General features: G+C 49.4%; 1 protein-coding gene and 1 long non-coding RNA gene across 2 annotated transcripts in view; both read right to left on the reverse strand.

Annotated features, from left to right (window-relative positions):
- The window catches only part of ARK2C (arkadia (RNF111) C-terminal like ring finger ubiquitin ligase 2C), a gene marked incomplete at both ends in the record, with an annotated part of 99673 nt that extends 86562 nt beyond the window's left edge, over positions 1-13111 (reverse strand). Inside the window, one exon of the mRNA XM_081319305.1 lies at positions 13054-13111. Within this exon, the coding sequence (XP_081175431.1) occupies positions 13054-13111 (58 nt within the window). The remainder of the gene's footprint in view (positions 1-13053) is intronic.
- LOC308663138 overlaps positions 1-16981 on the reverse strand; it is an 861733-nt gene that overhangs the window by 843281 nt on the left and 1471 nt on the right. The window lies entirely within an intron of this gene.

The following is a 16981-nucleotide window of genomic DNA, read 5'->3' on the forward strand; positions in this document are numbered from 1 at the left end:
CCTATCTTCCTTCCCTTCTTCCATTTCCTTCCTTCCTTCCTTCCTTCCCTTCCCTTCCCTCCCTCCCTCTCTGAAGGTGCCGCATTGCAGACAGACTCTGCCCACAGCCTGGAGTTCGATCCTGACGGGGCTCCAGGTTGACTCAGCCGTCCATGCAACCGAGGTCAGTAAAACGAGGAGCCAGATGGTTGGGGGCAAATAGGCTGACTCTGCAAAAACCGCTTAGAGAGAGGGCTGTCTAGCACTACGAAGTGGTATATAAGTCTTAAGTGCTGTTGCTGTTGCTATTCCATTCTACAAGTTCCCTTGCCTAACCATCAAACCCAACTTTTATTCCTCTTTAGAACTGACACCCTCATTCATAAATATATGTGTATATGTCTCCCCGCCCACTGCCCTTGCACTTTCAGGTTTATATCTGTATAGCTGGTCAGTTTTACACTTGTAACATTGGTTAAAAGTGAATTACAAGGGTTTTTTTTCACACTTAGGACCTTTGCAGTATTCATGTGACCAAAATCCAGAGGTTTGGCAATTGACTCATATTTAGGACGGTTGCAGCGTCCCCCGGGGTCACCTGATCCCTTTTTGTGACCTTCTGACAAGGCAAAGTCAAGGGGGAGATCAGTTTCGCTTAACAACCCTGCTACTGTCTTAATAACTGCCGTGATTCGCTTAACGACTGTGGCAAGAAAGTTCGTAAAATGGGACAAAATTCACTTAGCGACCGTCTTGCTTAGCGATGGCAATTTGGGGCTCGGTTGTGATCGTACGTCGAGGACTGCCTGTATTGCATTGGTGGGATTATACACACCTGGCTTTGAAAGATGAAGGTCGGTCACACACACACACACACACACACACACAAACACAAAGACCGTGGGAATGTTGTCCCCTGCTTGAGGAGGGGGCTGGACTAGGCCTCCAAGGTCCCTTCCAGCTCCATTCCATTCCATTCCATTCTACATTCTATTCTATTATCTGATTCTATTCTATTCTACATTCTATTCTATTCTAATTATCTAATTCCATTCTATTCTATATTCTATTCTGTTATCTAATTCTATTCTATTCTATTCTATTATCTTATTCTATTCTATTCTATTATCTAATTCCATTCTATTCTATTCTATTGTCCAATATCTATTCTATTGTATATTCCAAAATCTATTATACATTCCAAAATCTATTCTATTCTATTCTTATTCTATTCTATTATCTAATGCTATTCTATTCTATTCTTATTCTATTATCTAATTCTATTCTATTCTATTCTTATTCTATTCTATTATCTAATTCTATTCTTATTCTATTCTATTATCTAATTCTATTCTTATTCTATTCTATTATCTAATTCTATTCTATTCTATTCTATTCTTAGTCTATTCTATTATCTAATTCTATTCTATTCTTAGTCTATTCTATTATCTAATTCTATTCTATTCTTAGTCTATTCTATTATCTAATTCTATTCTATTCTATTCTAATGGTTCCAGCTGACCCAATAATTCCACTGAATAACTGTATTGTATCACTCATTTTCATGGCTTAAGAACAGGCCAACACTCCATGCCTTAATAGGCTGTAAAAGATATCCCCAATCAGACCTTAGATCAACTCTTCTCGGTTGTGACACTTTTTCACACCTCTGGAAATCCTGACTTGACTTGCATTTCAGTTGGCCCGGCATTCTGTGTTTTGCCACGCTGCTGCATTCTGTTATTTATTTATTTTTGACCGCATCTTCTTGGGGATGAGTGATTCCTAAGCATCAACACCTGTATGTGTCAAGAGTCTCCTCTGCCTAATGTCATGTGGTAGCCAGTGTGATATTTTTTTTCTTTTTTAGGGCACAGAAATACATTCGGGTCTGTTTGCTTTTGAAAAGCAGCAAAATCATTGCTAGGAAGCTCTTGTGCTCAGCCGGCAACCTTGATTTGACCATTTTAAGGCTAAATTCTTCTGCCGTCTCAGCCAAGCTCCTGCAAAGGGCTTTGCTTGCAAAGATTAGGAAATGTGAGAAAGGGCACAGAATGGGTCTTAAGTTATCAACCAGGAGGAAGGGAGGGAGGGGGAGGGAGAGAGGGAAGGAGAGAGAAAGAGGGAGGGAGAGGGAGAGAAGAGAGAGAGAGACAGAGGGAGGGGGAGAGAGAGGGAGAGGAGAGGGAGAGACAGAGGGAGAGGGAGGGAGAAGAGGGAGAGGGGGAGAGGAGAGACAGAGGGAGGGGGAGAGGGAGAGGGAGGGGGAGAGAGGGAGGGGGAGAGAGGGAGAGAGAGGGAGGGAGGGAGAGGGAGAGAGGGAGAGGGAGAGAGAAGAGGGAGAGGAGAGGGAGAGAGAGGAGAGAGGGAGGGGAAGAGAGAGGGAGGGAGAGAGGGAGAGGGAGGGAGAAGAGAGAAGGGGGGGAGAGGAGAAGGAGAGGGGGAGAGGAGAGGGAGAGAGGAGAGAGGGAGGGAGAGAGGGAGCGGGAGAGGGGGAGAGAGAGGGAGGGAGAGAGGGAGAGAAAAGAGGGAGAGGAGACAGAGGGAGCGGGAGAGAGAGGGAGAGGGAGGGAGAGAGAAGAGGGAGAGGAGAGACAGAGGGAGCGGGAGAGAGAGGGAGAGGGAGGGAGAGAGGGGGAGAGGAGAGGGAGAGAGAGGAGAGAGAGGGAGGGGGAGAGAGAGGGAAAGAGAAGAGGGAGAGGGAGAGAGAGGAGAGAGAGAGAGAGGGGAAGAGAGGGGGAGAGAGAAGAGGGGGAGAGGGGGAGAGGAGAGGGAGAGGAGAGAGAGAGGGAGGGGGAGAGAGAGGGAGGAGAGGGAGAGAGGGGAGAGGGAGAGGAGAGAGAGAGAGAGAGGGAGGGAGGGGGAGAGAGAGAGAGAAGCCGATCCCCATAATAGGATAAAACTTTCCAAGTTTTAAAGAAGAGATTGGACAACCAATTGCCCTTGATTTCAATGTGGCCGAATCTTGATGGCACCATTGCCTGGTGATAACTCAGCTTTCTGCACACTTGCTTTCCTTTCCAGCTTTTAGGCCAGAGATTGAGCATTTAATGGTCTCTAAAACAAGAAAGGAACATTTTGCAATGCAGTCGGTCCACGGCTTGCGACCACCGCGGAGCCCAACATTTCCAGCGCTAAGCAAAATACCTGCTAAGTGAATTTTGCCCTGTTTTCCCGGACCTCCCTTGCCGGCCGCGAGGCGAATCGCCGCCACCTCCTGGGAAGCAAAGACGGCAGAGAAGTCAGACTCACTTAACAACTACATCACTAACAGTTGTTAAGCGAATCTGGATTTGCCCATTGACTTTTTCTGGTCAGAAGGTCGCAAAAGGGGGATCACGTGACACACACCCCGGGGAACACAGCAACCATCATCAATATGAGTCCGCTGCCAAGAGCGTCTGAAATTTGATCACGTGACCCTGCAGATGCTGCAACGGTTGTAAGTGTGAAGTCCTGAGTCACTTTTTCCCAGTGCCGTTGTAACTTTGAACGGTCACTCAATGTACTGTTAAGTCGAGGACTGCCTGCATGTAATTTTCCAGCCGGTCCCTGGTCTTGTGCGTCCATAGTGAAAGCGGTGATGGATCATACTCTGCATTTCTTTTAGATCATGATGATGATGATGATGATGATGATGATGATGATGATGACAATGATAGAGTTGGAAGGGACCTTGGAAGTCATCTAGTCCAAATAGAGTAGAGTAGAGTAGAGTAGAGTAGAGTAGAGTAGAGTAGAGTAGAGTAGAGTAGAGTAGAGTAGAGTAGAGTAGAAGAGTTGGAAGGGACCTTGGAGGTCATCTAGTCCAACCCCCTGCTCAGGCAGGAAACCTTATACCATTTCAGACAAATGGCTGTCCAGTCTCTTCTTAAAAACTTCCAGTGTTGGAGCATTCACAACTCCTGGTTAATTCCTGTTCCACTGGTTAATTGTCCTCACTGTTAAGAAATTCCTCCTTAGTTCTAGGTTTCTTCTCTCCTTGGTGAGTTTCTATCCGTTGCTTCTTGTCCTGCCTTTGGGCGCTTTGGAGAATTGCTTGACTCCCTCTTCTTTGGGGCAGCCCCTGAGATACTGGAAGGCTGTTATCCTGTCACCCCTGGTCCTTCTCTTCATTAAACTAGACCAGGGGTAGGCAACCTCGGCTCTTTTATGACTCATGGACTTCAACTCCCAGAATTCCTGAGTCAGCATGGCTCAGCTTGGAAACCTCTCTCTTTCCCCTCAGCATGGCTGACTCAGGAATTCTGGGAGTTGAAGTCCAGGAGTCATAAAGCAGCCTAGGCCTAGGCCAGGGGTAGGCCACCTTGGCTCTTTTATGACTCGTGGACTTCAACTCCCAGAATTCCTGAGCCAGCATGGCTCAGCTTGGAAACCTCTCTCTTTCCCCTCAGCATGGCTGACTCAGGAATTCTGGGAGTTGAAGTCCATGAGTCATAAAAGAGCCGAGGTTGCCTACCCCCTGAACTAGACCTACCCAATTCCAGCAACTGTTCCTTATCGACCAGGATTCGCACCCGTGGGCACGTGGGAGAAAAATCTAGAACACGTCATGGGAAAACCAGTAGCTTCAGAGAAGCCTGACATGACCTTTGACCCCCCCAGCCAGAACTTTTTCTCTGAGAAAGCAAAGTCAAGTCCTCGTCTTAAAACCGATGAGTGACCGTTCAACTTTACAATGGTACTGTAAAAAAGGACCATTTTTCACACGTACGCCCGTTGCAGTGTCCCCCAGGGTCACCTGATCAGAATTCGGCCGTTTGGCAACTGGCTCATCTTTCCGACGGTTGCAGATTCCTCCCCCCCCGCCCCCCAGGGTCACCTGATCAGAATTTCGGACGCTGGGCAAACCGACTCATCGTTACGACGGTTGCAGAGTCCCGGGGTCCCCTTCTGCGACCTTCTGACAAGCAAAGTCAATTGTGGGGGTGGGGGTGGAGAGGGAAATTTGGGGCGGTCGTAAGTCGAGGACTGCCTGCCTCCACTGGGCCAGCGGAAGACAAAGAGGACCGCCTGTTGGTCGTTTTCCCAAGACACCGGCACGGAATGCCTTTCTCAACGAGGGATGAATTATGGAGACCTCCGATTGTGTCACGGCCAAGACGGGTGACACGGATGCCGCTTGGAGAAAACACACACACACACCCCTTCCAAGGCAAGTTAATCCCCGGGTACAGATGACAAAATGATTGAGCAAGGCATCCCCATGAACCCAGCAGAGTTTTGGACTTAGCAGAGCACCCAAAGCTACGTTTCCAGGCCCAGCAGACTCAAAGAGTTGGTTACCTGTCCGAACGTTAATCTCCGGGAGCAGAGCTGGAGACGCTTGTGTGCTGATGCAGTGAACGGGGGAACTCTGGCCCAGAGAGAGAGAGAGAGGTGTGTGGGGGGAGAAACAGCTGCTACGGGGTTATATATTTTCTTTGGCCAGGATCCGGGATCTAATCGGTCTGGGTTGAGTAGCTTGCTCGATGGTTTATCGTCTTCCCCCTCCCCGCCCCACCTCAGGGAAATTATTCCTCCGAGAGAGAATGGAAGGAGCAGACAAACGGGGGGAGGTGGGAGAAATGAGGATATGAAGAAGGAACTAAAGAGACGAGGAAGAAGAAGTCACATCACTGAAGGATGAGCAGATCCCCTCCGTGGCCAGACAGAGGCATGCGTGTTCTCCCGCTACATGCAAGCTAACGTGTGTGTGGCGACGCTGTTGGTGTGGGCCGAGATCTAAGCCCTGGGGCTTTCGAGGAGAGCAGAGGGCACTTTGTTCAGGGAAGGAGGAAGGGTGGGGAAGGGCCTTGTGCGTGGTCAAGAATTGCCATCCCCGCTGGGATCCAGGGAAAAAGGGTCCAAAGAGGGCGGTGGTCCCTGACCTAGGAGAGACTTTGGCCAGGATTCCCCAAAGGCCCTGAATTTGTCCAGCTAGCTTTCTTGAAGCGCTGACCTAAATTTAACCATGTTTGTGCCTGCCTCCCCCTGACTCACCGGGATTTGCAGAGAGGAAGCAGATGCTGATGTGCATGTTGCTTTTCATCTCACTTATCTGGGAGTGGAGAGAGAGGGAGGGAGGGAGGGAGGAGAGGAGGAGAGAGAGAGAGAGAGAGAAAGAGAAAGAGAATGAAAAAGAGAAATGAGAGAGAATGAGAGGATGAAAAAGAGAATTGGAGAGAATGAGAGAGAATGAGAGACAGAGAATGAAAAAGGCAGAGAAGTGAGAGAATGAAAGAGAATGAGAGAATGAGAGAAAAAAATGAAAAAGAGAGAAATGAGAATGAAAAAGAGAATGGGAGAGAATGAGAGGCAGAGAATGAAAAAGAAAAAGAATGAGAGAATGAAAGAGAATGAGATAGAGAAATGAGAATGAGAGAAAATGAAAAACAAATGAGAGAATGAAAAACAAATGAATGAAAAAGAATGAGAGAGAGAGAGATGGTGGGGGGGGGGTCAAAGGAATCTCCTACAGCTTTTATATTTCTCCATTTTGTTTAGGGAGGCAAAAGGAGCCGTTTAAAAATGAAAGAATCCTGTGGTCCTTTGGCCCCTGAGTGCCTATCTGGGAGTCCCATCTTCTAGGACTGTCCCCCGTTTTTGGAGACACGCCTCGTGGAGAAAGAAAAAAAAACCTCATTCCCAAAGGAATCCGTGTGTTGGTTCCGCAATCAGCTTTGGAGAATGAATCCCAAGCTGTGTTATTTATTTTCCTAGCATCCGTGTATTGGCGTCGATGTACATACACATGGAGCGTGCATGCACACGTGCCCCCCCTCCCCCGCACACTCCCCGAGACCAGGGGGAAAGTTCGATTCATAGGACCGGGCCAACACACCCATTCAAAAACCAGAATCTTCAAAGGCCCGTGCCTCCATGTCCATTAACCACAGGTTGTTCTCAACTTACGACCGTTCGTTCGAGTGACCATTCAAAGTTACAACAGCACTGGGGGGGGGGGAACCACCGAGGACCTTTTTTCCTCCTGGAGACTATTGTAGCATTTTTTTCCCCCCCCCTCCCCGGTCAGGTGACCAAAATTTGGACGCTTGGCAACTGGTTCATATTTATGACGGACGCAATGTCCCTGGTGTGTGGTGTGTGTGCGTGTGTGTGTCACACGATCCCCCTTTTGCGACCTTCCGAAAATGGGAGACACCAGTTTCGCTTCGCTACCGTGTTATTATTTTATTTTATTTTATTAATTCCATTTATATCCCGCCCTTCTCCGAAGATTCAGGGCGGCTTACAAGCTTAGCAGTAGCCTTCATTCTATGTATATGCCTGCTTGTTAGGGCTTTCACACACCCCAAGCGGCATTATTACAAAGTCAGCTTAATTGCCCCCAACAATCTGGGTCCTTATTAATTTAATAACTGGGATGGTTCGCTTAACAAGCGTGGCCAGAAAAGTCGTAAAAAAAAAATATGGGGGCAGAACTTACTTAACTCCCTCGCTTAGCGACGGAAATTTTGGGGGCTCCCCTGCGGTCGTAAGGTGAGAAGTACCCGCCTTTCGCTCATTCCTTTCCTGACCCTTTTGATATGGAAAAACCTTTTAAACAGGGGTGCCCGACTCCTGCTTTCCCCCCCCCCCAAATAGGCATTGGCGTGTGTGTGTTTATATTTTTCATTTTATATGCAGAAATGGAAAATCCGTGATTTAGCCTGGATACAGTCACCTCTGGACAGGGAGAGGACAATTCCCCAGGATAATATAGGATGTGTATTGAGAAAGCGGATTGATCACAGGCATGAACAGAGAACGGTTTCATGGGCACCCAAGACTTCACACCGTAACATCCCTCAAAAAATAATAATAATAATGTCTTTTCATTCACTCAAATGGGAGAGGTTAGGCTAAATGGGAAAGCGAGGGGGGAGGGAAGAGAAAAATAAATCTAAAACAGCAGGAATACAACGATAAATGAGGGGAAAACAGCAATAGAAAAAGCACACTAGGGTTAATAAGAGGAAATCTAGTTCTTTATTGAGAGATTGTATATTAGTATTAGTGGAACTGTGTCGTAACAATGTTGTCATGCACACAATACAAAAGGCAACAGGGGCCCCAACCATGCCGTGTGTGAAGAGGCAACGAAACAGAAGCAGCGTAAATAAAATGAGTAGATGTAGGAGGCTACGACGACGGCACGGTTACATTTTCAGCAAGTATGTCTCTACAAAAAAGAGAATTTACAATCAGGAGGGAAAAAAACTAGGTAATGTAAAAAAATACAGACCATGCTCCATGTTTTTAGTACAAGGGAAAAAAAGGAAGAGGTACACAACCAAAGGATATCTGGATACAGGAAAAAAATTTACCCACAAAATAAGAACAGGAAGTAAAAAATTCAGCACAGCAGAAAGAGATGTTATCCCTGTTGAATGGAGGGATCATTTTGCTTAAGCGTCATCCACTTTTCTCTAGCCTCTTTTAGGGCAGGGGTGGGTGGGTTTGGGGGTTCCCTGCCCTGCGTCACCCCACCCCCTCGGCGCAGCCTCCGAGGACCCCCAAATATCACCACTGGGTTAAGAGTGCCGGGTGAGGGCAGTCAAATAAATAGTTGGGTGCCAAATTTGGGGGGCTGGAAAGCCCATTGGCTTGGGAGCAGCTTTCCAAGAAAATATTGCAAGCCCAATTTTTGTGGCCAAAGATGCTGAGTTTGGGTAGTTGTTCCCGTCTGTGCGGCATTCGTACGTAATATGCAATGTGCAAAGGTGCGGTATCCTTTTGTGTGCACCCAGGGTAAGCTTGCTTTCTGGTTATCAGCAGGGAAATAAATTTAAATAAAGCTTGGCACAAGTCACAGTATGTGCCTGCTCTTAATGGCCACGTTGTAAAGCCAATTCTTTTTTTTTTTTTAAAAAAAGAGCCAGGGTTTCTTTTAAACTGGAAAGCTATTGTGCATTGGAAGAGGAAAACCAGAATGCAAAATAATCATAAGGGCTGAAGCGGAGGTTTGTGATGGTGCTGATCAAAGCGAGCACCACGACGAAAGCAAAATGAATAATCCACTGAACAGGAATTTACAGTGCAAATGTATTCCTCTAAACAGGATGAAGATACAAAAAAAAATGGCGTTATAAAACTACAGCTAGATTGAAAATGGCCTGTGTTGTTTGTTGGTTTGTTTTTCCTAATCTACAACAATGACAGCTAAAGAGAAACATGATTGAACAATCAGGTCTGTCTGCTATTATTATTTTTTCTTTTTTCTTTTCTTTTCCACAAGATGCTTGATGGTTTCAGGGCTTCAGGTTTTTTTTTTAAGTGTCAGTATCCTCTCTCTCAAAAAAAAAAGACTTGGATAATCGAAATGCCACATGCCTTTGCACGGATTCTCAGTGGGTGTGTTCTGTACTTAACAAAACCCAAAGAGCAGAAAACCTTCGTCTCCGAAACAAAAGCAATTTTTTTTAAAAAAAGCAGAACGTAACAAAAAAAAATTATCCCCAATTCGCAATAACTCGTTCTGAAATTACATCCTGCCCATTGATTTTTATTTTTATTTTCAAAAAGAAAACAACGTGATTGTGATGAAGGTCACACCTTCATCAGGAAACACCCCCCCCTTTTTTTAAATGTTTTGTCTTTGTGTTTAATCTTTTGTCTTCCCCCCCCCCCCGCCCCACGAGAAAAGGTCAGGAATTTCACTCCCCCTTTTGAAAAGGGGCTTAGCGATTTAAATTTTGCTTTCCTGCCCCCTTCTCACCCACCCACCCCTTTCCCCTTAGGTCTGCAGAAGAGAGAGAATACCTCTACTTAAAATGTACAAGAAATGGTTAAAGGAAGGGGTGTCAACATTAGAGCTAAAATGCAGAGCCAGATAAACTACAAGGCAACAGGGCAGCAGGTGGACCATTCACGGATCTACACAATGAAGAAAAAAAAACTCAATAAATAAATAAATAAATAAACAATAAAGGGGGAGGAAAAAAAAAACAAGTTTGGATCAATGCAAGAAGCAGCCCACCATCCCATTGTCATCACACTAAAAACAAAAAGAGGGCTGCAGTTCCAAGAAAGCACAATGCCGAAATGTGCAAAATTAAGCAGTTATGTTATACATGGGGAGAGGGGGGGGAGGAAGGGGGGAGGAGGAGGGCAGAGAGGGTGGGAGACAATTGCAAGAGATGGAGCAACGTTGGGGGGCAGGGGGTCTTTTTCAGTCCCAGTTGACAGGGCTGTCTTAAAGGGCCAGCCTCCCAACCTTTAGCCAAGATCCGGCTGGGGAGCCTTCAAAAGGTTAGAGCAGGGGTCTTCAAACTTGGCTCTTTTATGACTTGTGGACTTCAACTCCCAGAGTTCCTCAGCCAGACACACTGGCTGAAGAATTCTGGGAGTAGAAGTCCACAAGTCATAAAAGGGCCAAGTTTGAAGACCCCTGGGTTAGAGGTTGGTCAAAAGGGTTTCAACTTCAGCCGAGGAGATGGCGAGGAGATGGCGCAGGATTCGGCTGGTGGATCTGAAACTTTCTGCTTCTAGTCCAGAGGTCCCCAACCTTTGGGGCGCCAGGGACCACCGCTTCCGTGGAGAGAGGTTTCCCCCCCCCCCGTAGACCGCAGGGCGCGTAGCTTTGTGTGCTGTCTGCATCCCAGGGATGGGGCTTTGCTTGTTTGTGCGGACCGGTTGCCGGCATGCCGTGGCCCGGTACCAATCCACAAACTAGGGGGAGTTGGGGACCCCAATTCTAGAGCCCTTCCGCCTTGGTGGAAGTGAGCCTCCAAGGCTGGGTGCAGTAAAAGCAACCTCTACCATGGGCTTCTTAAAAGTTTAAAAAAAAAGGGGGGGTGAGTTGATCCACTCTAAAAGGGTCTGTAATCTCAAGGGGGGAGGGGGGTTGGTCGGTAGGAGTGGGGGGGGGGTGGGAGAAAAGGAGAGAATGATGAAGAGCCAAATGCGTTTTGGATCCGGATGGAAAAAAGGAAATTAAAAAGATGGGGGGGTGTGTGTGTGGGAGAAACAGAGCCGAATGGAAGGGAGGAATTAAGACTCCAGTCCTTTTGTGTGGCTTATGGGAAAAGGGGTGGAAACTGAGAAATATATGAGGGGGGAGGAGGAAATATGCAGAGATATACACATCCCATATTAAAAGTCCCTTGGAATCAGGGAAAGTGGGGGGGGAGAGAGACAGAGACCCCCCCTCTTTAAGGCAGAGGTTAAGGATTTCTCCAGGCAATCGTGGTGCATCTCCGATTCAAAGGCAGAGTTTGGATGGCCGGGTGGAAATCCCAAAAGGAGGAGAGGCAGAGATCACCGGGGGGGGGGGGGGGGGGTGTTTTGGGGGGAGGGGTCGCGGGGTGGGAGGGGGTAAGAGAGCACCTCGGTAGGAAACCATAACCGGAACAAAAAGGGGAGGGGCGGAGCCTTGACACCCACCCACCCAGCCCCCCCCCGCCCCAAAAGGGAATCAAATTCGCGGGAGAAGCCAATATAAAAATAGATCCCCGGGAGGGGGGGGTTAAGCAGAGTTCACAAGGAGGCAAAGGAAAGGGGGGGCTTGGGGGGGGGGGCTTGGGGGTGGGGAATAGGCAGGAGAGGCGCTTCCACCCGATACAAGGCTTCCTCCGGATTCCGAGTGGGATCCAGATCCATTGCAGAAGACAACCCCCCCCCGCCCCCTTATTCCTGCACGGAAACCCCCCCTTCCTTCCTTGCAAGGGGGCAGCAGATGGGGCATGCCTGCTCGACCCTCCCCCCCAAAAAAAAATTAACTCCGCCACCCAGCCCCCCCCCTAACCCCCAGCCAGCCCCCAAGAAGCTGGTTACGATCTGGGTCGTAGAGGGGGGGGGAAAAGGATCGAGGCAGGGAGGGATCGATTGTTGTTAGGCGGAGGGGAGGGGGGGGGAGAAAGCAGGGGGAGGGGTCCGCCGGCAGAGAGAAAATGGAGCTAAACCCCCCCCTCCCGAGGGAGGGTGGGGGAGCACGAGGGGAGGGGGCACCCATTCTTCTCGAACCCAGGAGGAGCCCCCGAAACTCAAGCCGCCCCCCCCTCCTCCAGCGACCACCCTCCCCGCCAACACACCCACACCCGCGATCTTGGGGAGGGTTGTAGATCTCCCCCCACCCGCCACCCCCACCCCTTCCTCTGCCCCGCCTGGATCCCTGAACGCCTGGCAAGATTAGGAGATCCTTCCATCCGGATCCTCCCCCGCCTCTCCAGCAGCAGCAGCAGCAGAAGGCTGGGGTCGCCCCCCCCCCGCGACCCCCTTCGCACCTTTTGTCCTCCTCGCCAGATCCTGCTTTCCAAGCCTCCCACCCCCCCCCGGCTCTCCTCTCGCCCCCTCGCTCGCATTGGGGGGTGGGGGGGTGGGGAAGAGGCAGGGAGGGAGGAGGGGGCGTATTGTTCCTTCCGCGGGACCCCTCGCCTCCCCCTCCCTTCTCTCTCTCTCCTTTCTCTCTCCCTCCCTCCTTCTCTCCTTCCTTTCTCTCCCTCTTTCTCTCTTTCTCCCTCCCCCCTCCTCTCTTTCTGCCTCCCCCATCCTTCCCTCCCTTCTCTCTCTCTTTCTCCCTCCCTCCTTCCTTCTCTCCTTTCTTTCTCTCCCTTTCTGCCTCCCCCTCCCTCCCTCCCTCCTCTCCCTCTTTCTCTCTTTCTCCCTCCCTCCCTTCTCTCTCTTTCTCTCTCCCTCCCTCCTTCTCTCCTTCCTTTCTCTCCCTCTGTCTTTCTGCCTCCCCCTCCCTCCCTCCCTCTTTCTCTCTTTCTCCCTCCCCCCTCCTCTCTTTCTGCCTCCCCCTCCCTCCCTTCTGTCTCTTTCTCCCTCCCTCCCTCCCTCCTTCTCTCCTTCCTTTCTCTCCCTCTGTCTTTCTGCCTCCCCCTCCCTCCCTCCTCTCCCTCTTTCTCTCTTCCTCCCTCCCTCCCTTCTTTCTTTCTCTCTCTCTCCCTCCCTCCTCTCCCTCTTTCTCTCTTCCTCCCTCCCTCCCTTCTTTCTTTCTCTCTCCCTCCCTTCCTCTCCCCCTCCCCGCCCCCTCGACCTCCTCTCCCTCCGACCCGCAAGGGAAGGCGTTCACACGACCCTCTGCGCTGCCCCCCCCAGCCCCGGCCCTGGCCGGCCGGCCAAAGCAACGCCACGAGAAAGAGAGAATACCTCTGTTTCGCACAGAGAACACTGGAAGAACAAGATAGCCGACGTGAACCAAAACCATCCTGCCCGGCGGCGGCGAGGCGAGGCGAGGCGAGGCGGTGCGGGGCCCGGCGCTGATCTCCCGCTCGGCTCCTCCTCCTCTTCCTCGGCGGCGGCGCTGGGCTAGCAGCCCCGGCTGGAGGCGGCCGTCCCTCTCGAGGGGACCCGGCGGCGGCGGCGGCGTCGGCTGGGCTGCTCCGGGAGAGTGGTGGGCGTGGGCGTCGTCGGGGGTCTCCGGGAAGGCGGCCGTCCCCTGCACGCGGCTCCCGGCCGCTGCCCCGGCTCCATTCAACTGGGCAGCCGAGCCCGCAGCGCCCGGCCTGACAAAGGGGAGCGCAGCCAATGACCGAGGCGGCGAGCGCGCGCCTCCTCCGGGCCCGGGAGGGGGAGGGAGGGGAGGGGAGGGGGCGGCCAATCAGGGAGGGCGCTGGGCGGGGGGCTCCGCCCACCCAGGAGTGGGGAGGGGGCGGCGCGCCGGCGCGGCTGGCAAGAAGGGCCCGGCGTCGGGGGGGGGGACACCGAGGCGAGACCCCCCCCCGCACGCCGCCCCCTCCTCCTCCTCCGCCTCCAGGGCGGCCGGCTCGCTCCGTCCCCTCGGCCAGGTGCGCCTCCCGGGAGGAGGCGCCGCAGTCGCGGGGGGGGGAGGGGTCGGGGGCCGCGGGGTGTGGGGGAAGGCGACCCGCAAAAAAGGGGTCGGGGGAGACCCGCGAGGGGGTCGCCAAAAGAGCTGAAGGGGGGGGGGAGCTACAATGTGAGCTGGTCCTCGACTTATAGCCGTTTAGTGACGACGGCCCTGAAAAATGCGACCGGTGACCGTCCTTTCCGAGCATCCCAAAGTTATAGATACTCCTGGACTTATTTGTTCAGCGACCAAAGTTACGACGGCCCTGGAAAATGCGGCTTAGGACCGTCCTTTGCAGCATCCCGTTCAAAGTTACAGATAGTCCTCGGCTTATAACCGTTTAGTTACGACGGCCCTGAAAAATGCGACCGATGACCGTCCTTTCCGAGCATCCCAAAGTTATAGATACTCCTGGACTTACAACAGTTTGTTCAGCGACCAAAGTTACGACGGCCCTGGAAAATGCGGCTTAGGACCGTCCTTTGCAGCATCCCAAAGTTACAGATAGTCCTCGGCTTACAACAGTTTAATTATGACGGCCCTGAAAAATGCGACCGATGACCGTCCTTTCCAAGCATCCCAAAGTTATAGATACTCCTGGACTTACAACAGTTTGTTCAGCAACCAAAGTTAGACTGTCCTGAAAAATGCGGCTTAGGACCGTCCTTTGCAGCATCCCAAAGTTACAGATAGTCCTCGGCTTACAACAGTTTAATTATGACGGCCCTGAAAAATGCGACCGATGACCGTCCTTTCCAAGCATCCCAAAGTTATAGATACTCCTGGACTTAACAGTTTGTTCAGCGACCAAAGTTACGACTGTCCTGAAAAATGCAGCTTACAACCGTCCTTTGCAGCATCCCAAAGTTACAGATAGTCCTCGGCTTACAACAGTTTAGTGATGACGGCCCTGAAAAATGTGACTTATGACCGTCCTTTGAAGCATCCCAAAGTTATAGATACTCCTCGACTTACAACAGTTTGTTTAGCGACCGAAGTTATGACGGCCCTGAAAAATGCAACTTGTGACCCTTTTTTCAAACTTAGGGACCGTTTTCAGCGTACTCGTGGTCACGTGATCAAAATTCGGACACTTGGCAAGTGGTTCGTATTTATCACGGTGGTGATCCCGTTGGGACCTTCTGACAAGCAGAATCAAGCGGGGAAGCCGGATTCGCATAACGAGCGCGTTGCTAACTGAATAGCTGCGGTGATTCGGTTAACAACGAGAAAGTTCATTCAGTGGAGCCAAACTTGCTTAACGATGGAAATCTTGGCCTCCGCTGTATTCCCAGATCATCGAGGTTGTCTCTGTTAGGGAGGGGGGATTATTTCCCCCTGTTATTAATTTTTTTGTTCTTATTTCCCCCCCACATATACACACACACACCACTACAAAAATAATGTGCAGTTTCAAACTTTTAAATAGCCGACAAACTTTTCAACAGTGTCCCTTTTTACGGCAGATTTCACCAAAAGGGTCACAGTGAGAAAGGAGGGGATGTGCCTAAACCAGGGATAGGCAACCTTGGCTCTTTTTATGACTGGTGGACTTCAACTCCCAGAATTCCTGAGCCAGCCTGGCTCAGCTTGGAAACCTCTCCCTTTCCCCTCAGCGTGGCTGGCTTAGGAATTCTGGGAGTTGAAGTCCACCAGCCATAAAAGAGCCAAGGTTGTCTAGCCCTGGCCTAAACTCTTTGTACAGTAGTTATGGAATTAACAGAGAAGTTACGGCCTCATTGAGGGCTCTTCAACACAACCTGCTTTCACACAACAGACAGGTGGTCCTCAGCTTACGACCACGACTGAGCCTGACATTTCTGTTGCTAAGCAAGATGTCCCATTTTGTCCCGTTTTACGACCTTCCTTGCCACCGTTCTGAATTGCTGCAGTTGTTAATTTAGTAACATGGTTCTTCAGTGAATCTGGCTCTCCCCATTGACTTTGCTAGTCGGAAGGTCGCAAAAGAGGGTCTAGAACTCACCGTCTCCTGGTGATTGGCCCAAAGTCACCCAGACAGTTTTAATGTCTAAGGTGGGACTAGAACTCACCCTTTCCTGGTCGATGGCCCAAAGTCATCTAGCTGGCTTTCGTGCCTAAGGTAGGACTAGAACTCTCTGTCTCCTGGTGATTGGCCCAAAGTCACCCAGCTGGCTTTAATGTCTAAGGCGGGACTAGAACTCTCTGTCTCCTGGTGATTGGCCCAAAGTCACCCAGTTGGCTTTCATGGCTAAGGTGGGACTAGAACTCACCGTCTCCTGGTGATTGGCCCAAAGTCACCCAGCTGGCTTTCGTGCCTAAAGTGAGACTAGAACTTGACTACTAGTTTATAGTCCAGCACCTTCACAACAACACCAAGCTGGGTTTCATCCCTGAATGAAGCGAAAACTAACCAGAGGACCCATGGAAATGAGACCACTCTAGGATTTTGCATCTATCTCCTTAAGAAGAAGAGTCCACTGTTGTAAATTCATAGTATCGAATGGGGGGAAGTGACCTTTGTTCATAAACAAAACCAGGTCTATTTGGAGCTAAATCTAACCCACTATGGGTTTGTTAAGGGGGTTGCTTGTGTGCGTTCACAAAATACACATTTATGTTTCATGACCTAGTTGTATGCTGTGTATCATAGACTCAGAATCCCAGAATAACAGAATGTTCAACAAGGTTCCATGACTGGTTAATTGAAGAATTTATCTATTATTTTTATTATTGTAAATAGTTATTTCTTCATTATTTTGCCAAAGCCTGACTTCGCTCATACATTCGCATTATTTTCGTTATTCAGCTTTTTCATTATTGATATTTCTTTCTATACATGTACGGCTTATTTTACACCATGCTTTTATAGATCTGTATATTTACAACATCGATATTACGGGTGTAGATTGTAATAAGATAATGATTGTATATTTGTTTGTTTCATGTTAACTATTCTTAAGTATTTTAGTTATTTCATATAATTTCATACGTTAACATACAAATTATATAAATCTATACTCCGCAGTGTTGTGTCTTGTCTTCACAATCTTACAAATTTAACGATACTGGTATCATGTTTTTAAAATTTGTGTTATTATCTTCGGTCTTTAACATTTCTCTCCGTATATAGATTAGATTATTATTAAATGAACTGGCTGTAATTTTATTATTGAATGCTCTTTGGTCCTGGACAGTGACTAAAATAAAAACGCTACTATTTCGATTAGTAGTTACGCTGTTTTATGCAACAAAGCATTGTAATTGTGTAAGTGGCTTTAATCTTACTTT

The sequence above is a fragment of the Vipera berus genome, assembly GCF_964194415.1.
Source record: "Vipera berus genome assembly, chromosome: 2".
Taxonomy (NCBI): domain Eukaryota; kingdom Metazoa; phylum Chordata; class Lepidosauria; order Squamata; family Viperidae; genus Vipera; species Vipera berus.